The sequence below is a fragment of the Protomyctophum parallelum genome, assembly GCF_964188405.1.
Source record: "Protomyctophum parallelum genome assembly, chromosome: 16".
Classification (NCBI taxonomy): domain Eukaryota; kingdom Metazoa; phylum Chordata; class Actinopteri; order Myctophiformes; family Myctophidae; genus Protomyctophum; species Protomyctophum parallelum.
In genome coordinates, this window is record NC_139711.1 from 7,737,214 (window position 1) to 7,764,438 (window position 27,225).

General features: G+C 44.5%; 1 protein-coding gene across 3 annotated transcripts; it reads left to right on the forward strand.

Moving 5' to 3' along the window:
• The first annotated feature begins 35 nt into the window (after positions 1–35).
• Positions 36–20,531, forward strand: synpo (synaptopodin). 3 transcript variants are annotated; one of them, XM_083785925.1, is made up of 4 exons: positions 36–163; positions 4,455–5,960; positions 11,348–13,641; positions 17,236–20,531. In XM_083785925.1, exons 2-4 carry the CDS (start codon positions 5,765–5,767, stop codon positions 18,067–18,069), a joined length of 3,324 nt encoding a protein of 1,107 aa, XP_083642051.1. In that variant the 5' UTR covers positions 36–163; positions 4,455–5,764; the 3' UTR covers positions 18,070–20,531. The 3 variants fall into 3 exon arrangements, 2 of the variants coding, with proteins under 2 accessions (XP_083642051.1, XP_083642052.1); XM_083785926.1 differs by having other exon boundaries at positions 17,239–20,531; XR_014570497.1 differs by lacking the exons at positions 36–163; positions 4,455–5,960; positions 17,236–20,531 and adding an exon at positions 7,914–8,459 and having other exon boundaries at positions 11,348–11,484.
• The last annotated feature ends 6,694 nt before the right edge of the window (positions 20,532–27,225 follow it).

The window sequence follows — 27,225 nt, forward strand, 5'->3', positions numbered from 1 at the left end:
AGAGAGAGAGAGAGAGGAAAGGAGAGAGAGAGAGAGGAAGGGACTAAGGGAGAGAGAGAGAGAGAGAGAGAGGTAGAAGGGGGAGGTGGGTCCAGAGCCTGAGGAAGTGAAAAGGGGCAGTGCAAACTAACTGCCTCACACAGCCTTCCCCACCAGAGTCCAGGTGAGCAGCATGACCATACTAACACACAAATACATACATACTGTACACGCATGCACGCACGCACGCACGCACGCACGCACGCACGCACGCACACACACACACACACACACACACACACACACACACACACACACACACACACACACACACACACACACACACATGAGCAGACGAGTGAAGGTTTGTTTGATGCTGTTACTGTCCCAGTCTCTCTCTCTCTCTCACCTGCAGTTAATTATCTTATCTATCTGTGCGGGTAAAGTACTTTATCTTTGTTTGGGGGGGAGCCGGGGATGCGGTGGATTTGAAACGGAAGAGGAAGGCAACTTTGAGAGAGAAACTCTTTTGTTTGAGTAGATGACAAACTATCTATAGCTGTTGTTTATTTTGGGTTTTTGGTTTTTTTTTCTTGTACCTCAGTGGAAGTTGCACAGACTTGCTGAATAGGGTTGACTGCTACAGTACTACATTAGTGGTCACCGGTAGCCTAGCAGCCTATTGTCCTGAGCTGTGCAGAGCACGCTGTCTGTATGTGTAACCTGGGTGAGGACTTGAACTGCACAGCTGTAACTTTAGAAGGTGTATCCAGTGAAAGGCCCGGCTGGAGTCTGTATTGACTTACGTATATAAGTAATTGCTTCCTGTTAACACAACAGGTGAGGTCCATTAACTGTTTTTACAGGGGGACGGCGGTGGGTTTTGTTCAGCCATATGGTACCCCATAAATTAGTCAATGACACTGCCTTCGTTTTGGTGTAACTGAAGATTGCTTTGAAACTGTACGCCGGGCGCTGTTTAATGTAATGGTTTAATGTTGAAATAATTATGTTATTGAGACTTTTTTTGCAAATCATTTGATAGACAGATGTGTCTTAAGTGTTTTAAGAAGTTCCTCCCTCTATTAATGGTATTTGTCTTTAACCTGTACATCTGATCACGTGTGTATGAGCTCACACGTGGCTGACAGTCCATTGGAAGGTTTTCTTCTGCATTTTATCATTTATGATGCAGGGTTTTGAACAACCAGGGCAAACCTGGAGAAAAGAAGGAAGGAAGTGGAGAGAGGGAGAGGGAAGGAGGGAGGGAACTTAGGGACATTACTGGCTTTTTGCAGGAGTCATTGACTGACAATGTTTAGGACGTCAGTCGTCGCCCCGGCTCAAGCCAAGGCATGCCGACTATCAGCCCGCTAAAGAATTATGGAGCAGGAATGTCAATTTCAGAGCACTACCCAAAATTATTTTGGAATGCTCAAAGGAGCCTTTTGAATGGTCCTTTTGTCTGGGGTGAGTGAGTGAGTGAGATCAAGGCCCCCCAAACCAAAGGACTGTCTGCGTTTGTTGCCTGAATGATTTGTGCAAGTCCTACTGTAATGGATCCAGGTGAGCTGGGGCTAGAGATTATAGACACAGCCGTGGTGGTTCTGCCCCGAGGTGGTGCTGTCAGAAAAGACGTGTCCGTCAGTGTCCTCCTCACCAGACGCCTCATTATAGGCTATAGGTAACTGATACACTTGAAATCCCAAGAGGAATGCGCGCTCACCTGACGGTCGCACATCTGGCATTCCTCGACACATCGTACGCCTTCCCTGAATGCGACTGTCGGGCAAAAAAATGCACCTCCCGACTAAAGGCCGGCGTGAGATTTATGCGTTATTATTAGGGGGGGGCTGACATGCTTTCTACACGCCTTCTATTGACACGGGCGTCTCGTAAAGTGTAGCAGGAGCAGGACAGCCACCAGGGACACGGGAGTGATTGCAGACACATAGTTTTGACAGACACACGCATGCCGAATGCCTGTTCTTTTGTAAGTGTACACCACCGCAAGATCCAGTGCAGACCTGATGGACAGATGTTCCGCTTAGCCATAAATCCGTTTTCGGGTTGAAGACGCTGCACCAGGAACTGTGTGATTATACACGCTGACATAGTGCTAAGGGGCAGACTGTAAATGATAGGCTTGACTCCGGTCGTGGAGGTCAATGGGCGTCACAGGAAAACTAAAAGTGTGTATGGTGGTGTGTGTGTGTGGAGGAGCGGGGGGGGGGGGGGGGGGGTCACACAGCTGGGTACAGTAGAATACCTTGATTCTTTTATACTGAGTTGGAGGTAATTGGAGAGCAGAAGAGAAGGTGGGTGGATGACATCAGATCTCAGGTACGAGAGAGAGAGAGATGGAAACAGAACTGCAGAGAGAGAGAGAGAGAGAGAGAGAGAGAGAGAGAGAGAGAGAGCATCAGGTATAGGATGGAATCAGTGAGATGCAAGAAAGATGTCCAGAGACTGGGTTGCAACAACCTGGGATGAATAAGAAGGAGATTGATGTTGGCAGATGATAGATTCAAGGGTTCCCTGGGTCTGTGTTGAACTCAGAACTCAGATCCGGGTCCGTTGCTCATGCTGATCATGTCAATTTTGGGACAGGCTATACACATGTTCTTTGTCTGAGCAAATTACAACACATTTACAGACTAGATCAAAGATGCTAATCAGACCAAAAACAGATCGTGGTGTTGCAGTCCCTCCCGACATGCTCTCGGCATGTGTTCACCGATCTGCTCACATTCCGTATTTACACAAAAACGGACTGGGGGACTGGAGGAAATCGAATCAATATGGCGTGTGTGTGTGTGTGTGTGTGTGTGTGTGTGTGAGAACTACCAATCAGAAACTGCTGTGGCTGTCAGAATGAGCTACACGGCGAAGTCCCAAACTCAATCTATAAGAAACGCGCCGTAAATTACAAAATCTGATCCAGACTTATACCCCAGCGTAGCTGTTTTTCACACATCTGGGGAAATCAAAGCACCCTTGTCAGCGTGTCTAAACAATGGTGGCCTTCATTTCTTCTCCACTATAGGCAGGATGGTACCAGTAGGCCAGAATGTGTGTGTGTGTGTGTGTGTGTGTGTGTGTGTGTGTGTGTGCGTGCGCACGCACGTTGGGGGCAGTGTTTTGTTTGGGCCGATTGTCTGCTTGCAGGGTCAGTGACAGTAGTCCTGTATATTGCCATAACTCAGCTTTTGCGTCCGTTAAGCGCTTGAAAAGAACCGATGTTTTCGAGTGATAGTCACTCAGGTGATGTCCTCAGACTTTCCACCATTCGCGCTTCGACACAGAACACTCACGGCACACAAATAAACGTTTTTCCACACGCTATGTAACACTCATCACATGACAGGTGAACAGATTACAATTGCCCAACGTTTAATAGTGTGTCTTTGGGAGTTCCCTGCAGATCCCTCCCTCTGCTGAGAACTGTTTAGGTGAGTCACTCACAGCAAACACGACCCTGATCGGTGTCGAGGAAAGACATGTCTGATCACGGACGCGGATGCATTAACGTTGGTTTATCATTACAGACCAGCGCCGGTGGGCTATAATGTCAGTAGATGCTTTATGGGTGGATGAGACACAGAGGGTGTGATGGATACAGTTCACGGGTACTGTAATTAAGAGTTGGAAATCTCTATATTGTTATTTCTTTTTTTAACTCTATACATCACGGAAATCTTTAATCTAACTATCAGTTTGCCACGCTCTTGGATGCAATGTATCACATACAGGCCCCTGGGGCGGAGATGAAGCCGATTTTTGGCAGGTTTAAGAGAGATTTCCGACGTGTACGGCTTAATGAATTGTGACCTTCCTTCCCCCTCTGAAAAGAACACAGAGTTTATCATGTTCAGACATTTTATGAAAGGCGTCTTGTTGGTTTCCTTCCACGCCCCTGTAGCCTGGTGGCAGCTCAATGTGGGAACGCAGTACATCAGCTCTGAAGACAGAGCTGTGGGTCTGCAAAATATGGAAGTAGGCTGAGATTTACGGTATTTGGCAACGAACACATTCTCTCATTAAAAAACATTAGGTCGGCAGAGCACGATATATCAACAAGGACCTTTAAACCCATTGTCCCCAAAGAGACGCGTCCACTCCTAAACTGTGGAAAAAAATAAATGAATAAAAAGGCTGGCTTTGTTTTAGCATTAACGTCATGCTACTTTTAGACAGCTTCCTTGGGAATATCATTGGTAATACTACTGAATCCTGTACAAAGCAATGTAACTTTAAAGTTATTATGGTGTTACACAACAGGAAAATCATGGGAAAATTGAGGAGGATTCTTGCTCCAGTGGCTTGCCAAAGTTGTGGGTTTAGAAATATGAAAATGCTCCTGTTTTGGTAAAGGCCACATTTTGGTAAATAAAGTTCATAAAATGTACGAAATTCTTTTTTTCATTGACATTCTTTTCTCGTCCTAATTAGTTTTTCCTTTGTTGTTTTTTCAGGTGGCTGTGGACAGGACACCTTGTGGGATCTGTAGTCATAATATTATCTTCTACATCTGTAGTCCTGTTATCTACATCCTACCCACTCCCAATGAGCTGAAAGAACCATCTGACAGAATTGCTATACTGTACAATGTACTTGCTATAACACAGGCATCAAATCCATCACTGCAATACCAAAACAAACAGACTGACGGCTTGACTTGAGGAGTGGTTGAATGAGGAATAATGAAGTCGACTAGGGGGACTCTGTTCCAATAGGCTGACATTAGGGCAATATCTCAACATCTTATCAAGGCTAACATCTAACAAATCTAAGAAAGACATTCATCAAAGTGTTGACAGAGGGAGTTTCTGGCCTTCATTTACATTAAAATGCACAGGAAACCATCTGGCCAAGACATGAAGGCGTAGACGAAAGAATAATAAAGCAAGTCTAATTGGAGCTCTGAATACAAAAAAGTCTCAGAAATGACCTTTTCAGAGTGAAATGTTATTTGTTGCGTCGGCCTTTGCGGCAGGAAGCCCCCAAATACAAGCTCCCTCCTCTGCAGCGCTGTAGAGTTATGGCCTCCCCAAGATAAAGAGCAGAGCTCCTCCAATAGAAAGATTATTATGTGTGAGGGAGAGAGATTGTGATGCAGACAACAGACATGTTTTGAGGACGGAAATAGAAGAAAAGGAAGAGAAACGTCTGGGCTGGAAAGAAAGAAAGAGCGAGAAGTATAGGAAGAACTGGAGGATTCTTCAGCCTCCTTTTCTGGGATCTGCAGCGGAGCACGACGCAATTGTGAAATTTCCTTGGCAAATGTCCATGGGAACTCATCCAGGGTGCTTTTTTTTGGAGCTGCCTCTCCTGGGAGGTCCCGTTAAATTGTGAATAATACTCTGCGAAGACCAAAAGCAAAAGTGAACTTCTCTCTTCAACTCTGGGACTCACTCCGGGATAACGTTCGGAGGGATTACTGCTGAAACGAGAGCCATGACCGGAAGCAGCAAGCGGGAAAGCTGAGAGACTTTGTTTTTCGTGTGTATTTTCTTGTACGTCCCAAGTCATTCGATCCCTGCCTGCGAGGACTGTAAGCGCAGCACACGACCACCCCCTGCTTCAGCTGGGTGCATGGGGAGGTTTTCATTTGATCAGCAGAGAAGAGGATTGAGCTCATTGGAACTAAAGCTCCAGAACCCACTGGTGTAGTTGCTGTTGATTCCTCCCAGACCTCGGACTCCAGAACCCCACTGTTGGGAGTGCTGTTGATTCCTCCAGACTCCGGACTCAGAGGAAACTGTACCAGAAACTCGTAACAGAGATGGATGTTGTGGAAAAGGGACATGTGTCTGTCAGGAGGGGCGTGAGCTGGAGTCCAGGAGGGGTGAGAAAGCCTCTCCAGGCAACGCAGGACATGGATGCCCCCAGCGTGGACTGCAATGCATCATGGGAGAATAAGGGACTGACGGGGCAACCGACTGTTTTATCGAGCACCAATCACATTGGTCGCAAAACAAGTAAGTGTGCTGTTTGGTTATTGGTCTTCGTGATAGTTTTCTTTATTTGAAGAATCCGACTGCTACTGTATTGTTGTTTAACGCGATGACATAGTCATAATAGGTAGACTTACAAATGGCTATTAGGAGCACTGCTGCTGCTTCATTGGCCTACTGTATTGGTATAGTGTATCATCATGCTTGAAAAAATATTATTGAAATGGGGAGAAACCAAGTGGACAACAAAATAGAGAAAACAGACATTCCTGGCTTTTCAGAGCAACTTCAGACATCTGTTTCCGTGCTGTAAAAAACGCCGGCTCTCCCCGACATAGATGGAAATGCAATCATGTACCATACTTAAAGGGCAATCTCCATATGCAACATAGCCACTGACCATAATGGACTAACTTGTGGGAAAAGCTGCTATAGGAAAGAATCCATAATAACTAAGTCCTTCAGATCCTTCTCTGTACTTTCACAGCTGTCAGTCCTTAAATATGAAAAAGTGGAGTTAACAGGCTGCACGTTGTTAGACTGTTAAATTCTTATGTGGAAAAAAGAAAAACATAAAACAATAAACTGGCAAGACAATTAACCCCGGGGCTGAGAAAATACTGTCAGAACATATGTGCTAATCAAAGAGACTAACAAGACATTGTGCTCGCGTAGAAAGAAAGCTCTGACCCATAAAATAATATTGTTATGGTCGTCTGTCGCAGCGGTCAACATCCGCTGTTTGCAAAACAAAAAAATAATAATAATAAAATAGCAAAACAAATGTAATTGATATGGGACGGGAGCCAAAATCTTGGTGAAATGTAGAGAACAACACGAATAAAAACTCTTTAAAAACATTGTGTCCCATGACTACACCGTTTTCCAAAAGTAAAGTGAGACATAGAGCTGACAGCATGAGAAAAAGCTTCATCTAAGCCCCTGAGCTGGTTTATGGTTTCCCCCATGGGATTCAGGGGGAGGTTAGGTCACTTTCAATCCAGCAAGACCCCCAGGACCTCTGTTAATCCCCCCCTCTTTCCATACCGCTTCACACATCACCCACGGGGGCCGCGCTGTCATCTCGCTGCCGTCACAGAGAAAGATAACATCCGACGTGGTAATCTGACCTTTGATATACAAATGCGAAGGCTGGCCCCTGACTCAACCCCTCCTGTGTTGGAAGGCAGAGGTGGGGCGGGGGCTTCAGTCGGCGTCTGATCCAGGGAGGGGCAAGCAAATGGGGGTCGGGGGGGGGAGTGATTGATTCAGAGCCTCTTGCATCAATTTCACCAGGTTATGTCTCTGCTGGAGGACAGGAAATGCCTGCGCTTCCCTGGCGGGTTAGAGCCCCCTTCCCCCATGGGGTTAGAGCCCCCTTCCCCCATGGGGTTAGAGCCCCCTTCCCCCATGGGGTTAGAACCCCCTTCCCCCATGGGGTTAGAGCCCCCTTCCCCCCTGGGGTTAGAGCCCCCTTCCCCCATGGGGTTAGAGCCCCCTTCCCCCATGGGGTTAGAACCCCCTTCCCCCCTGGGGTTAGAGCCCCCTTCCCCCCTGGGGTTAGAGCCCCCTTCCCCCATGGGGTTAGAGCCCCCTTCCCCCCTGGGGTTAGAGCCCCCTTCCCCCATGGGGTTAGAGCCCCCTTCCCCCATGGGGTTAGAGCCCCCTTCCCCTGGGGTTCACAGGGGGCAGAGGCAGCATCACTTGGCCCCAAGCTAACCACCCACCCACACACGCACGCGCGCACACACACACACACACACACACACACACACACACACACACACACACACACACACACACACACACACACACACACACACACACACACACAGCCAGCCAGCCATGCACATGGCCACATGCGTTCACAGCATGTGTGCACGCACAGCACACACACACACACACACACACACACACACACACACACACACACACACACACTGACACACATTCTGACATTGACGTCCAGACAAGGGGTCAGGTGCTAGGTCTCTTGAGACGACATTAATCCATAAAGTTTTGCATAAGTTTGAGTAGACTTGTCTGGGTTTCCCGTTATGGGTCGGTCAATAATATTATCCTTTGATATTGTAGCCTACTATAACTACATGTAGGCTCCAGCAGCTCCAGCACTGTGAAAACATAGCGCTAGAATCCCTGCGCTGTGTGTGTGCAACTGCTGACACATCAATGCAGACATTAAGAGGCGGGGATCTCTACTGGAGTTGGATTAGTTCTTAAAAGTGAAATGAAGTTGTAGCCTACACTGACTGGACACTCACCATCCCTGCGCCGCCGAGCTTTCGACTGGAGTTGCGTTTGAGCGCAATGCGCGTGTTGTGAACTTGTGGACCAGTATTTTGCAAGGAAAAAGAAATCCGATCCTGTCTCTGGCTACAGAAGGGGGTGTGGAGGGTCGGTATCACACGCAGTTAAATTGGAAAAGCTAGCGGAACAGCTACAAAAGAGAGGAGCTCCGAAATGTCCGAATTAAAAAAAGAAAAAGAGAGAAAGAAAAGAAAGGTAAGGAATGGATAGGACGGCGTGGAACGTGCATAACTTAAACGTGAACGTTTTTATCATCTTAAAAAATCTATTTGAAGTAAGTTTGCCTGGGATATTATATGGAAAAAATAATGACGATTCTTTAGGACATAGTTTTCAATATTTCTCTACCTACACATTTTTGAATAGCCTATCAGCTTTTAGCCACAACTTTTAAACGCGCAGTGCCAACTCGGTTGCTTCTGTGACGAACCGTGTTATCTTCAAGTCAAAATATGACTAGCTTCGAATTAATAATGCTATAGTAGCCTAAAGAGAAGGGAAAAAATAACTGGTTAATTGAAAACTGGTTTTGACTGCGACTGCTGTTCTCACTTTTTCAGTCATGGTGATATTAATCCATGAAGGAATGTAGGCTATGCGCAGCACAGGCATGATACCTGATAAGATGTCATCTGGCATCCAGAAGAGGTATAGCGGTTACAGTAAACATAGTTCAGATGACATGTCATATAGGCTAAGTGTTATTCCAGGACTGCACATACAGGAATGTTGTAGCTCTCCTCTCAGGGAAGAAAAATATCAAACAAAAGACACACACACACACACACACACACACACACACACACACACACACACACACACACACACACACACGTTTGCTAAAAGTGTTGAGAGGTAATACCCCATAAATATGATAAAATGTCTGTCAATGTTTTCAGATTGCTTGTCAACTAGTTTTTTTTGTTGCTTGTGAACGTTCCTATTCTCTCTCTCTGTGTGTGTGTGTCTGTGTGTGTGTGTGTGTGTGTGTGTGTGTCTGTCTGTCTGTCTGTCTGTCTGTCTGTCTGTGTGTGTGTGTGTGTGTGTGTGTGTGTGTGTGTGTGTGTGTGTGTGTGTGTGTGTGTGTGTGTGTGTGTGTGTGTGTGTGTGTGTGTGTGTCTCTGTGTCTCTGTGTCTCTGTGTGTGGGTGTGTGTGTGTGTGTGTGTGTGTGTGTGTGTGTGTGTGTGTGTGTGTGTGTGTGTGTGTGTGTGTGATGACTGAGTGCATGAGTGAGTGAGAGGCCAGGCAGATCTCAGATAGACTCAGAAAGTTATTCAGGGACTGATTCATTTGGCATGGTGGGCAGGCTAGTTGACATTGATGCATTTCCTCGGACATGCGACCCTGATTACCCAAAATGTGGTCTAATTCTTTGCTTGAGTTACATTCTGGATGTTTATAAAATCAGCATGCCTTTATCCCTCTTTAGTCATCTACTAAGTTAAAGATGAAAAAATAAACAAAAGCTGCTTGTACTGTGTGGCTCTGAATAGATTGTAACTCTCAACCACAGACAGGAGGCCACCTTTCTGTGAGTTAATTCAATTAAGGGGAGATTTTGCCTGTATAATGAAAGACAGATGCACATTATTCCAGGTTGGCTGGAGCAGTGATCATGCTTAGCGCAACGACAGAGAGCCAGGAAAATCTGCTCTCATCGTGTTCACAATGGGAAAGCCTTACAAGTGATTGATTTACCTGCAATTAGTTTTCATTGCCACACAATTACATACAATTTAGTAGTCTGGATGATCATAAATGTAAAGGGAACAATGCCTGAGCCAATCAGAGAGATGTATTTGAGTTACTATACAAAGACACCCTGGACTCTTTTTATTCGTATCCTTCGCTCCCAGAACAGTACTCCTGTAACGATAGCTCAGCTGTCAGATGTAACCGTCACTTCAATCAGTTGAAGTGACACATTGAAATACCTTTCACAAAGCCCACCGACCATGTCTCGCTTGATGAGCAGCATATGCCAGGGCATGACACGAATGAGTTATTAATCAGATGCCGTTTACAAGATTTGAAACCATCTTGGAAACGGTTTTATTGTTTACAGTTGGAAGTTTTTCTTCACTGTATTGCAGTGGCGTTGCATGGGCTGTCAACAGATGTGCCTTTTGGACACTGTGTAGATTGTGATAAAGCCTTCATTATTAAGGAGCTGAGCTGCAGCCTTGAAGAAATTACCAAAGGCATGTTGGAAACTCAAGCAGGGAATTTTCTCGGCAGTTGAGGAATGCTCTGGGAGGGAGCGCAGTGCAGATGGAAGGAAATACTTCTGCTTTCTAGAATGGACCCTGCAGAAGCACGTACAATAAGCTGTAGTCATTTTCAACAGAAATGTGTTTGTTTTATCACATACTTTTTAAATGATGAGCAAAATTGCAAAGTCAACATTTTGCGTTTGACCAAAAAATGATAGAAGTAGAGTGGTTCAGTCAGCATTATAGTCGAGCTGCTCTATTTTCTTTTAGATCGTTTTTTTATGTTTCACTTCCGAAAATGTTTATTTGAAAACGGCGCTCAGTCTAGTCTAGAAATATGTCTTTGTCTACTTCTCTGGTCTGCTGAATAAAATGTGTAAGCAAGATGTATTCTTTCTCGCTATTGGGTGGAATATGTACAGCACAGGAAGGAACAATCAAAAACATATGGTGCCGAACCGATTATGTGGGTTTTTAAACAGCATATTCCTTCCCAGACTTGTTAAGGATTTGTCCTTGTTGGTTCACACTGTTTGTACATTTACAGGCATTGTGTGCTGAGCTCTTTTAGGAGATGTTGAGGGCCCTTTGTTTAAAAGGAGAATACATATAATTTGGTAAAATCTCCTCCACAGAGCTCTGATATTTTGTACACTCCTTTAAAGGAGTCAATCATGCTGTTGACATGCAATGTGACAATGTTATCGACACAACCCACATGAGCGGGACATTTTCATTTTCAGTCTGTTCCAGCATATCGGGGTTTCTACAATTCCCATAATGCATTATTCGCTATCTTGTCATAACACAGTGGACGAGGCACATTTAACTCACAAGGATTTCCTCTCTTTCTCTGTGTTGCACTTTAGGTCTGACCAGAAGCGCCAGTTTGTCTGAGAAGGAACTAAAGGAGGCTCGTGTCAGGAGTCAGATCATTGCAGCTCAACTCACCATTCCCTCCAACTCCAACTCCAGAGGCGTCCAGCTCTTTAACCGACGCAGGCAGAGAGTCAACGCCTTCACGCTAGAAAGCTGCAGAGAGGGGTCAGGCAAGGATACAGCAGAGAATGTGAAAGCCAGCCCTTCCTCCAATAAACTGACATGGGCAGAGAAGAGCAGTGAGGACAAGGACAGAGAACAGAACTGTAAGAACACTGCAACCAGGGCTCTCTGGTCGCCCACTGGGAGAACACAGGGAGTAGCAGGTGACATCATGGAGGAACCAGCTGAGCACTTCCACACGGTGGATGACCTTGATGACCAAGTCATCCAGGAGAGACATTTCCAACCCGTCAGTGAGAAAGAAGAGCTGGAGGATGAGGATGAGGAGGAGATGATGAAGGCAAGAATGGAGGAGGAAAGACAAGAATCCCTCAGAGATCTGGAGGACACGGTTCGGGATGAGATTTCTCCTGAAAGTGCAAACGGTGCTCCGGCCGGGTCAGAGGAGGTGCACACCGAGCCACTTCCTAACGGAACGCTTCTCAACGGTTGCTACAGCAGCGTCGGCCCCGAGAAGGTCTCTGTGTCTATTTCCAAGCCGGCCGCTGCCATCGCCAACAGAACCGCCCGGCCATTTTTGGCCCCTGCGGCGGCGCAGTCTCCGGAGCATTCAGTCAGTCCGGTCATGGAGGTTCCTCCGGTCACTAACTACTCCACCCCGCCTCTCCCGACGTTCACGGCCCCTCGACCCGTGGCGTTCTCACCCCCACCGCCTCCCCCGTCGTACCCCACCCCTCTCCCGACGTTCACGGCCCCTCGACCCGTGGCGTTCTCACCCCCACCGCCTCCCCCGTCGTACCCCACCCCTCTCCCGACGTTCACGGCCCCTCGACCCGTGGCGTTCTCACCCCCACCGCCTCCTCCGTCGTACCCCACCCCTCCTCTACCAGCCTTCACCAATCATCCCCCGCAGGGCTACTCCGGTCCACCTCCTGTGTCTCCCGTCATGTCCCCTGCATATCCACCTCCGTTGTCCCAGTTCCCCAGTACAGTTTCACACATGTCCCATCAAAGTCCCCCCGACCCACCCCCGGTGCCCCATTATGGCCCACCGACAGCCCCTAGACCCTCCAAGTTTGTTCCTCCGCCTGTTGGAGAGGACAAGCCTCAAATGCCAATCAAAACGGGAATACTTGAAGAGGGCGCTGCCACTGCCAGACGTTCAAACAGAAAGGCTATGTTCACGTTCAAAGAGAAGACGGTTGTATCCCCCAACCCTGAGCTGCTGTCCCTGGTTCAGGGGGCAGATGAGAGGAAGAAACACGGACTTAGACCTGTGCCCGAGCCGGTGTCTGAGGAGGAGCTTCTAGCTCTCGGGGCCGAAGCCTCCAACTTCCTGGCTGAAGAGGAGAAGACGGAGCAAGCGACATCTCCAGAGTGGGCCTCCTGCCTGAAGACTTCCAGGACCCGAGTGAGGGTCGATCATAAACCAGAGCAGTCACTTACCAACGCCTCGGGGAAGGGGGCAGAGCTGTTTGCTAAGCGTCAGTCCAGGATGGAGCAGTTTGAGATTCACAAAGCAGAAAAGATGCGGTCCCCATCTCCCACCATGTCTCTGCCGCCATCTTGGGTGTTCCCATCAAATATGCCTGGCAGGGTCAAAGCCATCGCTAAAAACTCTGACGTGTGTGCTCAGCTCTCGCAGAACCTGAAGGCCCAGCAGTCTGTCCAGAGAAAGCCTGTTAGGAAGGCTCCGCCAGAACCACCTACCCTACCAGAACCACCTCCCCTGGAGAACGGCTGCACCAAAGTAGAGATGGACCTCTCCAGGCACCAGCCATATCAACTGAACTCTTCCCTCTTCATCTTGAACCCTATCAAGGATCCTGTGAACTCCTTACCCAGAGGAGCACCACCTCCCAAGCCTCTGGTCTCGTCGCAGTCTTACTCCAGACAGACCTCTTTGCCTAGTAATAGCCCGGGCCAATTCAGTTCCTTTGCCAGCTACAGGCCGGCCCAATGCATGTCATCCCAGCCCCCACTCAGCCCTATAGGAAGAATGGATTCTCCTACAAGCTACAGGTCAGCCTCAGCCATGGGACAGCACAGGATTACCTCTCCAGTGTCGGCCTTCTCTCCAGAACGGGTTGCCTCTCCACGGTCAGGAGTTCAAGCACCGAGACCCACGTTTTCTGCTAAACGGGCAGGGATTGAACCCCAGGTGTGGAGGCCCTATTTCTACTACCATTAAATCATCTGTTTACATCAACAGGGCTCGTCAGAGTCAACATATCTTACTGAAAATGTGTATAAACATGCTCACGTAAAAAGTAACTTATTTTAGTGGGCCTAGCATTTAAAATATACTGCACTTTATCCTGTTTATGTTGTTTGTGCCTGTAGTGTATTTGTAATTAGACAGTCACATATTATTTAAATGTAATTTTAAGGAGTCCTTGGATTGACATCAAATGGTTCATAGGGCTAATTTATATTTTATATGATCGTGTCGCTCTGCAAAAATGCAAAAAGATGTGCAGTGGCACAAATTCATACAAAATAATGCTAAAAGGATAACCCAGATAAGCTCTCAGAGCTCGTTTCTGTTCTCTTTTTGGGGGGGTTACTTGTCAAGGCTCATACATAGTCTGGATTTACGGTGGTGGGGTGACCACCGAACTACAACATGACGTCACGAGCCGCGGTGAAGAGCAAACCACCGCCACCGCTCCAGCCCTTCTCTCTGTTTTTACTCACCACTCGCTCAACGTTATTTCAGCCCCGGTGGTCAGCTCACCACCGGAGCGGTGGTCACCTCACCACCGAAAATCCAGACTATGAATAGGCCTTTACAGGGCCAGTTACAATTTGCAGCCACCTGTAGGTGCTATTTTAGAGCGGATCTGAAGGAGGCTATAAGGAGTCACACTTTTTTATGATTCTGGCGGAATAGCATTAGAACGAATTTGACCTAATTTCTGTGCCGAAACTGGGTTCAGTGAGATCAGTGGGGCTCCTTCTGGTGTTGTGCCTGTGTGTGTGTTTTATGCTATTGAAGTAGTCTAGTCTGACAGGTACATGGGTATCCCTGTTTTCTCATGTATCTTGAAGACCAGGCCCATTGCACGTTACTTTACTATGTTCTCTACACTGAGCCATCCCACCCTATAGCACAATGAGCTATAGACCGATTCACAGAGGAGTGCCCTGGGCGCGGCCATTACTGAGGTGTAATCCATGGAGCAGGTGCTCCGTAGGCCAGGTGTAGCTAATCAGTGCTGTTGCGCTTAATGGTACACCTCAGTAATGGCCACACCCAGGAAACCCTCTGTGAATCGGTCTATAGGGTGAGTTCTGGGTGTAAGACCCACCCGGGCCAGTTTGATTTGAGAGGTTTGCAGTTCAGGATTTATGTGTGGGAACAGTTTGATGAAATATATAATTATTAGATTAAATTATTTGACCACTTAAGCCCTAGCCCGAGAATAGTGAAAATAGCCAATCTAACACGCTCATATTGCGACTGGTTGTGAGCTTGTAGATCTGCTATTCTTGCTATTTAACACTAATTAATTGCCCAAAATACGGATGCCAAGGTTAATGTGGTTAAGGAAGTATGGTCACTACATGTTTACTGAATATGCAAATGGTTATTTTCAAGTATTATAAAGTAATGCTTTGAAATCCCACATTCATTTAATATATCAGCAGTGATATAAATAGGTTTTCAATGTAATGGGTCCTGGGACCCATTACATTAGATACTGTAGGTCCCAGGGACATTTTATGAGTCCTACTTCAACTACGTTAGAGTACAGTACTGAGTACAGTATTGCATCCTTGGACCCCGAAAGGTGACATGATTGCGTCCGTTCTCAATTTAGTGAGTCTAAGGATGCCGGATGCAGGCTAATAGCATCACTGTATCAGTGTATAAATGTGACTTGAAGTAAGGTGGATGTTTTTTGTATGTAGTCTGTTTATGTCCAACTCAACAGGGCCATTACAATAGTGTCAACCTACATTTTATGTCCGTTATAAAACATTTACTGTCAGTAGAGATGAAGAAGAGGTTCACACTTTTTTCCAGTATTTTCTCCAAATCCTGTGGGCATCAGAATAATGCTTTCAAAGCACTTTAGCAGATGTTCTGGCGTCTGTTTCATGATCTATGATTTGAAATTTAATATGAGCTCACCAGACATGAAAGTTGCAGTGAAATAACTCCCTTTTATGACTCCTTTTCTTCAGGGTAATTTACTTTGCTTTCCAACATCTACCAAAATATATAGCTCGTGCTTGCATTCTTTGATGCTTAATTTCTTTCCCTTTTCTTTAAATGTATGTAACTGAACATCTAGCTCTTACACAGCAAGACATCAAAAGCTAGCATCAAATCTCTGCTTACGATCACAGGGTATCTGTCTCTTTCTCTTTTCATGTATGCTGATGCACTTTTCACTGCTGATTGTGCCTCCTCTGTTGGTTGAGGTGTTGGGTTTGATTATATGTCTTTCATCTGATTAAAGCTTTATCCTTACACCCTGCTGTGACCTCCTATCTATACTCTTGGCTGCCCTGTTGCTAATGCGTCTCCTTGCGTCTCCTTGCCTGTCCTGTGTTTTCATGTTTCACTCTTTGCCTTTCTGAAATCTTGCGGTCTGCACTCACACATTTCACTGGAACAGTAACAGCTTAGTTTTAAGCCTCTGCCAAGTAAATTGGAGGCATGAAACAAGAAATTAGTCTTACTCTTTATATAATGTAGCCTATGTGACAAGTACCGATTTCTGCTTAGGTTTGACAAAAATATCTTGTGTGTGTTGTGTGTGTGTGTGCTTTCAGACATTCCCCTTTAGAGGAGTAGTCCCTAGGGGCTCAGACTTTCAGACAAACGGGTTGGCCCTTGACCTGGCCCTGAGATTTATCAAGGGAATGTCTGCTTCTTTGTGATGTAACCACTAGTATACGATATAAGAAATCAATAATGAGTCAAATATGTATCTCTGAATACTGAACGTACAATTTTGTCAACTACAAAAAAAAAAAACGGTTCTCTTTCTCTGTATACAGTATAGTATAACCTTGGCTTCAGCACTATCAGAGGTAATGTTGTTTTTCACAAGTAGTACATGCCTGAAGTAATACATGCCTGAGGTGAAAGGCCTTCGCAGCGTAACCTCATATCCCTGTAAAGGTTAGTCATCCCAGTCAGACCCAAATGACCGTAACTTAAGATGGACACTGAAGACCAGACCTGTCTTAGAGATGTCCAGACTCGTTGAATAAGCACAGATAGGAGGGTGTGTGTGTGTGTGGGGGGGGGGGGGGTTCACATAGGGATGTCCACTGCTAGTCAGTATATGCATGCAATTTTGAATATTATGTTGGGTGAAATTGAAATTAAGATTTACATTATGGCATGGGGTGGACCTTTTCTTTTTTCCTTTTTAACATAACCGTTCGACAGATACATACCACCGTTAATATTGGATGTGTTTAAAGGCCGAGCTACACCATCCTGGTGTAGCTCAGCTGTCATTATGTGCTACTGTGTGTGCTGTAACTTCATGCTTCAGGCTCACATACTGCGCACACCTAAATGAAACGCCTTCAATTAAAGTTATTACCTTCAACTATTTCGGCATAAATATGGCTGCTGTGAAAAGGCTCCACTCAGGTTATCAAGAGTCAACACACACTAATATTCTGTGCTTTAAACTTATTTTTGGAGCACTGCTTTACAAAACAATACCATAGCTCTGTCTTGTATATAGGACAAAAGACTAAATGCACAATATTTGTCATTTCCCAGCAGATGAAAAAGGAGCTCTCTCCCACTGCACCCGCCAACCAGACTCCCACACCAACCAGGATGACCAGTGTCACCAGGCGTTTCAGCACCCCAGAGGGCTCCACCCCTGGTACCTGGTCCCCCAGCCTGCAGACCAACCAGCCCTCCTCCAAACCCTCTGTCACATCCCCTTTGTCCCCTCCCTGGGGTTCAAGGTGTCAGTCCCCGATGATTAGCCAGACCACCCAGCCTTCCACCGTCTCGTCCAAAACATTTACAACAGCCTCCTCCCCTGTCTCTCCTCCCTGGGGTTCACGGTGCCAGTCCCCCATGGTCTGCCAAACAAACCAGCCGTTTTCCCCCACCAGACCCCCGTATACATCCACCGCTGCCTCCCCTGTCTCTCCGGTCAGGGAGAGCCGCTGCATGTCCCCCGTCGTTAGCAACCTGAACTCAAAGGCCAACCATCGCCTCCTGGCCAAGAACATCATCAACGCGGCCAAGCGCAAAAACAGCCCTTCCCCTGGTGCTCTTAGCGGGCACAGTCTGCCCATCTCACCTCTCGGCGGCTCGCACCACGGCTATGACTACAACAAGCCATCCATCAGCCCCTTTCAGTCACGGGCCTTGGGGGCCCAGTCGCCGACTTTCACCAGCCCGCCCCCCACCCCGACACAGAGAATCTGTTCCCCAGTGAGGCTCTACAACACCCGCTCCCTCACCGATTCCGACGCCTCCGTGGAATCCGAGGACTCGGGCCTGAGGTCACCCGGCCTGCGCACATACAACACTTGTCCTCGCGCGTGGGGCGGCAGCTTGAGGGTGAAGAGGGGCAGCGTCTCTACGGACTTGTAGGAAAGAAGCTCACAGCCCTCGCTGACCAAAGTCGAAAGGCAAACATGAAAAGATGATCTTTGGGTTTGTATAACACCCCTAAGAAATGTGTATTGGACCAAACAGCAAAACACAGACGGAATTTGATAAGAATTATATTTTAAACTATACTTTCGATCACATGAAAGGAAATTAAGGGATTATAAGGTATCAAAATGCCTGTCTGTAACTTTTGATAATGACCCTGTGAATAACAGAATTTGATGTTATATTAATTGTATGGAAGGAATGCCAATTGCCAGCACTCATTGAATGTCCATTTTCACAACGTACGCGTTTCGGCCCTTCCTCAGCGTTGAGGAAGGCCCATCTGGCCGAAACACGTACGTTGGCTCATTCAGAGGTAAATAAACATGTGAAAAAGGATATTCAATGAGTGCTGGCATTCCTTCTTTTAATTGAGTATCTTTGAGCCTTGCACCTACAAGAATTCACCCTTCTATATTGGAGTGTTGCGGGTTTTCTGCTTCGGCAGTCTTTTTGTGTCTCTCATAGACCTATTATGACAAGCATTTCTATATAATGCAGTTGCCGTAGATTTTAGGCTTCTTAACATACCAAAAAGAAATGTACCAGTACCAAAGATATTTTAATTACTTTCTTCGACAACAGTGTTAGATTTTCTTTTTTTTTACCCCATAGTGAGCTGACTGTCACAGTCACTGCTTTTTTAATTTTTAGAAAAGGTCATAAATTGACAAGATGTTTGCTGGACTGACACAAGTCAAAATGGGTAAGAGATTGTTAATTATGATGCCTGTAAGGGAATTAGGGCTGTGTAAATACATAGCTTACTGGACTGTGCTTTCATAAAGTTATTCTTTTGTAAATTGACATAGTACTGTATTAGTAGATGAGAACAGAGTATGTGGTGCATTCATAATGAAAAAGGACTTAGAATAGAGTACGATTTTACTTTCACATTCCTTAACCTTTTTAATTCCTGGTGTTGAACGGCCATAATTGGTGATATCATAAATAGTTAAAACATTCATCACAGTTTAATTATTTTTAATCAATGGGGGGGTGGGGGGAGGTTCTGATGCCTAATATCACAGTGCAATAATCCAATAATCACAATGTATATATGTTGTTTATGTACTGCATTTGGTTCTAATGAATGTATTGCTTTAGAGAAAGATAGAAGTTGGTTGAGAAGATGAGAAGATGAATGAGAAAATGAGTAAAGTCATCTATTCAATTAAACACTGTACCAAGGTTTCAGGAGAAAGCCTGGCGGTATTGTAATGCAAGCGCTATACAATTTTAATTGTTTTGTGGGTCAAAAGATGAAATCTAAATTGCAAATTGATTCGAATATTCATACTGTGCACTGAACGATGCTTCGACGTAGCTTTGCTGAAGTTGAACAGTGTTTGCTGAAATAGGGCTCTGAAAATGTTTTCATCTTAAAATATCGCTAATGTCTTGCACCAATGACGTATTATAACAAGGATTGTGTAGGCTACACCAGTACAGCATTTTGAAATGTTAGCTTCACAGTAAAAATCCTTATAGTGTTAATTTAACTTTAAAGAGTATACATGTGGAACGGGTGGGTCCATTTGGATTTGGGATTTCATTTGACTGTGTTGGATTAGTTTTAGATGCAGAGTGTTAGAGAACGTTTAGCAAGGAGGTCAGCAGGATGTTGTTGAAGATACACAGCTAAAGCTTTATGGATGGTATAAAATGGGGAAAGTTTGTAAGGACGGTATGTATATCACATACTTACATACAGTATCTGTAAATGCACATGCTCCTAAACTTATTACTTTTTTTATTATTTTTACTTGATTTGCACTTTTCATTCATTTTTTTGTGGCAAACTAAGCATTGTTTCTGACCTGAACAACCAAAATAGGTGTCATTCACTTAGCTAGGCTGGGTCCAATATAGAAATCCTACTAGGCATCAAACCACACATTCAGCAGAATGCAATGCTTGTTGACATAAAGGTGATAGCCACGGACGTGACTGAGCTGCCTCCAAATGTACAGATAACTTTCTGTTTTAAGTAAAGGTTCACCGAAGGTCATTTTGCACCAGCTCCATTTCCCCACAATGCAGCCACCCAAGGGGGACCATTCACCTGTTCTTTGACACGACTAAAGGCATCAGCAGATTTGTATTTACGTGTAGGCCTATGCATGTTTTGAGTGACAAGGACACCCGCTGCATGGACTGTGTTCAGTTTGTACCTTGTGCAGGAATAACCCTGTCACACTGTCATGGATTGGTTTCAAACTGGGTTATGTTGTGGTCGGTGATCAGCTGACCTATCTGAAGGAGAGATCATGTTAGTTAGTATTGGATACTGCATGCCCCAATTGTCTACCCAACTCTGTACCAAATCATAACTGTGTGATGCCAGAATCTGAACACAAAATAAAAAAAAGAAAGTGATGACACACTAATTAAAATGACCTGTAGTGGCTGTGGTTTGTTACTTTATTTTCTCTTGTTTAAACACAGGACAAATTACAAGAGATTGGAAGCTCTGTAGAGCACTAATAAAAGTAACTTTTTGCAATAAGCAGCTTGCAAAAGCGAGTTAACTAGTGAGCAGCTTCCAATATCTTGTAGTTGGATTATATAGAGGTACAGTACATGCGCATGCATAAAGTGAGGCCAGAAAGTATTTATTTGCCACTCAGTACGTTCCCGGCTCCGCATAACTTCTGGGTATGATGAAGATGCCACGTGCCTACCCTCTATTCTGTGCCACTGCAAGCCTGTATAATGGACAATTTAAAACAAACAACTAAAATTTTAAATCATCCGGCATGTCAATTCAATATAATTATATTCTAAAACAATATATTAACCTGTTGAATTAATAATTTACCTTGTCAGGGGCCACCATCATAACCTCTGCCATACCTATTGCAAAACGAACTCAAGATGGTGATGATGGTTTTGTTCTCTTCGTCCGATCCTTCCTTTGCAAAGTGTGATGAGATACATTATTCTGATATGGAAATTTAACTGGCTTAGTGTGAAACAAATATGATTAGTCATACTAATTTGTAATGTGGTAATTCTGTACCTTAAATTATAGAATACTAATACATATAATGGTTGTTGTGTTTTTTACAAATTCATATTTACTCATATCCTTTTCTTGTGAAGTCCAGCCCATGACCAATTATGCTTTGCAAATTGGTCCTTCATGATGAAATCAACTTAGATGATGCTTGTATTACGACCCTGGGGTCTTCATATGTCATAATGTGTATAGATATGTACTCTGTTCCTTGTGTAGAGTGTGATGTGTGAATGGAAGGTGTGTGTGAGCTGAGTGAGTGAGTGAGTGAGTGAGTGAGTGAGTGAGTGAGTGAGTGAGTGAGTGAGTGAGTGAGTGAGTGAGTGAGTTAGTTGAGTGAGTGAGTGAGTGAGTGAGTGAGTGAGTTGAGTGGGCATAGTTGATGCCGAGAGATGATTGGTTGCAGCCTACCAGGAAGGGTATAAGAGGCAAGGTGACCGACCAGCTCCTGCTTTCTCCTCTCTGGTCTCCCAGCCAGACTGCCAACAAACACACCACAAATGTTTAGTCAAAGAAATGTAACAATACACAGCCAGGTAGGGATAGGTACTGTACCATTTCGTTTGGGTTTCCTTTCATGTTTTATTGATTAGGAGTTAGGTTGACAATTGTGTTTTGGTTATATTACTTTGGGTAGGTTATATTGTATAAGTTATAATTTCATAACAACTTAAGAAATTAATAAAAAACATTGTATGGCTGACTTCCTGGTTGCTGGTAATTCTTTGGGAGGTAAAGATTGAGGCGCTCCATACTTTCATGTTGCGCCTCGGTTTCCCCCAGACTGGGGCGTAACATTTGTTATTTTAATAAGTGTGTTATTATCACCATCACTCAAAACCCAGCTGTACAGGAGCAGTGCCAGTAACAACGCTCTTTGGCACTGCAGTTTAATTATTTTCTGTTATCTCATATTCCTTGTTGTAACATGTTAAATGTGTTGATAGTCAGGATAGCAAATGGCATTCCCTAATCCCTACAGATTCAAATGCACAATTTCCCCATGTTTACAGAGAACTGCGTGTCAATGTTAAATTCAGTTCAGGATCATACTGCCATCTGTAGGACGTCAGAGCAAAATTCACTTAACCCATACAGAGTTCAACTCAATTCAAAAACGTACAGCGGCTCTTCTTCCTCCTCAGGCTGAATATGTTGAACATGGTGGACTCCAGCCCAGGATACTCTGCTGCAACTTCTACCGGTGCACCACAGAGAGTATCTTGGGACCGTACAGATACAGAATAATGATGCAATGTTCTTCGCACACCTATACAAAGAAAGAGGTGCGACCGTGCGTAGTGAGAGGACCCAATGGCCTTCAGGTGAGAACTCCTGCACACTGTCTATATGCAGGAATAACTAGAACTGCACTCTGTCGAGCGCACTAGTAGGCCATAAATGGCCTACTAGTGCGCAAGCAGAGCGTGCAAGTATTGTAGACCGCTACAAACTTTAAAATCTCAGCCTCTCTGTGAAAGAACGTTTGCTATATTGAATTATTAGGTTTAGCTAGGAGAAAAAGTAGTATTTTGAAGTATGGTAATGATTACTTATGCCTGTTATGGCAGTGGTGTCAGATTACATACATGTATACATAGGGGCATTACCTTTAGTCCACCCGACTCTGAAACATGTCATCGTTACGTCACCATCGATAACCAATTATACATTGGCATTGGTACATATATTCATCACGTCATATGCTCATATGTCTATGATATGTGTATATGTCTATATGTATGTAATTTCTGAGTTGATTAGTGGTATAATGTGGTTACTCGGGTGGTTTGATGCGTATGTCCCTTTTTTTAATCCACCTGACACTGAAACATATCATCATTACGTCACCATCGTAAACCAATTATACCCTGACATTGGTACATACCTTCATCACGTCATGGGACATACGCTTCGTAGCATGACGGAAAACATACCTGCACGGTCTGCTTCGTGCTAGCATATGACGTCATATCATATGCTGCTATCAGGCACCTGCCTGATAACATTACTTGCACGCTCTGCTTGCGCAAGTAAAGACAATTATCAGGTTATTACTGGTGGTTGCCTGATGGAGGTCTAGTAGCCTATAATAATACGAATGATGTTCCCCCCACACAAGGCTCTGCAGCTCTTCACCTGAGCTGACCTGCCAGGCAAGCTGAACCTAGTAGTAGTAGTAGCACCAGTGGTAGTATAGTAGGAACTACAGTAGGATTTTCAAACCGCTTGCACCAAAACACCCTTGCCTCGAGAATAATACGTGAAGAATTCAGGGAAAACCCTGAATACATTTGTGCAACATCATGAATGCATGCATGCTTCAGGTGTACTGCTTGAGGTGTAATGCTTTATACATCAAGCAATTAACATGAGACCATGTCCTGCTCTGTGGCATGTATAAAAATGCTGAACACGTTTGGTTATTGGAGCAAGGATGGCAGGAGCTAAAGTCACAATGACGGCTCAGTTGCTATTTGAACAGTGACTAAAGTGTGACATTGACATTTCTAAAGTCGAACAGGTTGCTTCAACAACCTGTTCTAGACTCACTAATCAAATCTATCCTATTCCTATGATGAAACAATTCTATCCTGGTGGGAGTTGAAGATAATGCCGCCCTCCACAGGGCACAAGGGGTCACTGAATGGTTTGATGAGCATGAAAATGATGTATGCTACGGCCTCCACAGTCCCAGTAGCAGTGGAACACACCTGATTTGGGACCAACGTGTTAGACTGTGTTCTCCACCACCATCATCATCAAAGCACCAAATCAAACCCCTCCTGCTCACTCAGATCAGCTAGCACAGGGAGGGAAGCTGTCAAAACCTTCCCTAAAACATCCAGGACAACGCTCCACACTCTTCTCCCTTCTGGCTCCAAAATTGTGTAACTATATATAACCTTCCATTGCAGTTAGAACTGCAGACTCACCTGAAATCTGAACTCACCTCTTCAGACGCCACCTTAGCCTGCCGTAGGCCCGGGTTTAGGTATAGGACTAGCCTTTAACGACCTTGGAGGTTTATGAAGGCTAGAAATGTAATTTAGATAGCATGTCATGTAGACACAGCCAATTCATTTGTAGACCTGGCATCCTATACTGTATAGTTTCAATATACAGATTATTGATTGCTTTGTTTTTAAGGGGCGCTAGCGTCACATGTAAACGAGCAAATCGGCTAACCAATCACATGTTGGTGGGAGCGCTTGGCCAATATTGGAGAGAAAGGTCTTAACAAGATTCTACCAAATGTACAATAAAGAAGGGGTGGTCTCTTTTGAATATATTAGTAGATCAATATGGCATACCTAGGAATCATTTCTTTAGATACCTGCAAGTGAGGAGCTATTTAAAAGGCACTCAAAATTAGAACACTTGGAGACCTCCACCCTCTCTTAAGATTCATGATTATAAAAATACAATTGGACAAATTTACCAAGTAATTCAGGAAGATAAGATTGAAGATCTAGATCACATTAAGGACAAATGGGATAAAGAATTGAGAATAATCATACAAGGGAATGAGTGGAATCAGTGTTTCAAAGATATTTTCAACTATTTAAGATCTCCCTTATGGCAGGAATATGCTTGGAAGATGAACATAAGGTATTTCCAAACACCTCTGTCTATATCCAAGTACACACTAAACTCCAGCTGCTGGAGGGAATGTGGGGAGAATAATGCGGATCACACGCATATTTTCCTCACATGTCCCAAAAATACAAACCTTCTGGACCAAGGTTTCACAAAAAAATAGAACAAATATTTGGGAGAGCTGTGAACTTAATAAAAACATAACATACTGCTGGGAACACGACCCAAAAGCTTACAAAGTGCGGATGTGTATCTGTTTTGGATTCTCAGAATGACAGCTCTAAAACAAATAACCAGAAGTTGGAAAAGTGTGGAAATACCCCAGGGTGGATAGATGGCTGGACAAAGTGTGGAACTACCCCAGGGTGGATAGATGGCTGGACAAAGTGTGGAACTACCCAGGGTGGATAGATGGCTGGACAAAGTGTGGAACTACCCAGGGTGGATAGATGGCTGGACAAAGTGGAAAGACACGTATGTGATGGAGAAGGTGACCTATCAAATCACACCCCCCACACACACACACACACACACACACACACACACACACACACACACACACACACACACACACACACACACACACACACCATTCATTTCCTTATTCTATTATTTTCTTTCTTTATTTTTATTGTATTATTACAATTTTTCTGTATATTCTGTATTAAATGTACCTTTTTTCTCTTTTTCTTTTTTAAATTGCTTTGTGTTTTCTTGTGTTGAAATAGGTGAAGGGATGTTATGTATGTAGTTTTCTGTATGTATGCACAAAAAAAAAAGGGGTCAAAGTCAGCTAACAACAGTGACATTAAACATGTAGAAACAAATGTGAAAAGAAAATGTATTTGCTACAAGGAATTGTACATGTGATGACTCAAAGTAAAAAAAGAAAATAGTAAATTATACATGATTTGAACATGCATTGCACATCAGACTTAAATGTACCCTTCAACTTCTTGCGTATGCCCAAAATATACAGATTGGTAATAAAATCACACCTGTGTGAAGTGAGGGGCGCTCTAATCATCGTACATCATCACAAGAATGCAAGAATGGTGGTCCCTTATTGGCCAAGGGTGGCCACAGAGTAACATACCCAGACGATTTGCTCAGACACACATGAAATTCTCCATTCATTGTCAATGGCATTTAATGTTTAATGTTTGTGTTCAGACAGAATCTACACTAGCTTTTTATAAAAACGGCCATAGCCATTATTTATCACAAATGTGCCCACAAGGAGTGTTTTTCATGCAAAACAAATGCTTGCAATGCATTCAGAATCAACCCTCACATGCTACTTAAATTACATTTTGTATATTTTGCCTGCATACAACTGTAGGTTATTAATGATAGGCTACCCCAACGTTCAGTAGCTGCATGCCACAGATTCCCATAGGGCCTCTATAGGCCGAATACAAGACTGCTCGCCCCTTTACCAACTCGCCCCGGGCGTACAGCCGGCGGAACAGCGCGGCCTGGTATTCCTAAAGTAATCTAAGCACTGAGAATTGGTTCTCAGTGCACTCGTCATATAGCACTGACGAAGGTCTTGGGACCGAAACGTTTGCTTTTTAATTTCACTTTGAGCACAGAGCACTTTATGAGCATGATAAAATAAGTTTTACTTCTATTTTTTTAATACGGTGAGCGAGTCTTTTTCTGTCAAAGTTTCCCTAAAGTAATCTAAGTCAATTATGCTAATGTAAAACGATGCCTAAACCTAACCCTATTCCTAAACTTAACCCCAGTAAAACTATGCCTAACCCTAAACTTATTTCTAACCTTATTCTCAGTAAAACAAAATAAAGAATACAAGAACCGCCGCACCGAGCTGTCGGCATGAGGTCGGCGGAAAAAAGCTGGGGCGAGATGGAATTGGGGCGACATGACCTGTTACCCCTGGCCCAGGGAAACTGAATGTACTGTTACTAGACATCTTTATAAACACATTGGTGAAGAAATACGAGTCTGAATACGAACCAACTTTTAGGGTTCTGAACCAATCCATTTTCAGTGATAATATATACTCTGAACGCACGCACGCATGCATTGCACGCATGCACAGAGAGAGAATACCTTTAATACTATTCATATTAAATTAAGTTCTTCTATGGTAACAGCTAGAACTAGATCAAAACCGTAGAAAACTGTAGCCTACATACCGTACCGTTCGTTAGGCCTATCTGCGGGACCAAATTAACCATTGGCCCAGTGGGGTCAAACCCATCATCAAACCCTGTGATGATGGGTACACACAAGAGAATGTACCCGCTGCCACCCTTAGATCTCCATATACTGTATGGAGCCTATGTGTCTGACCTCATCAAGCCGTGTACACTCAAGACATGCACCTTATATGACCAGTACAGAATTAATTCCATGTTGACCTGTTGAAAACTCGATTTTTCGCCGACTGCCGGGTTTGGCTGAATTTATAACTTTGGGGCAGGCCCGGCTAGAGTTTAAAT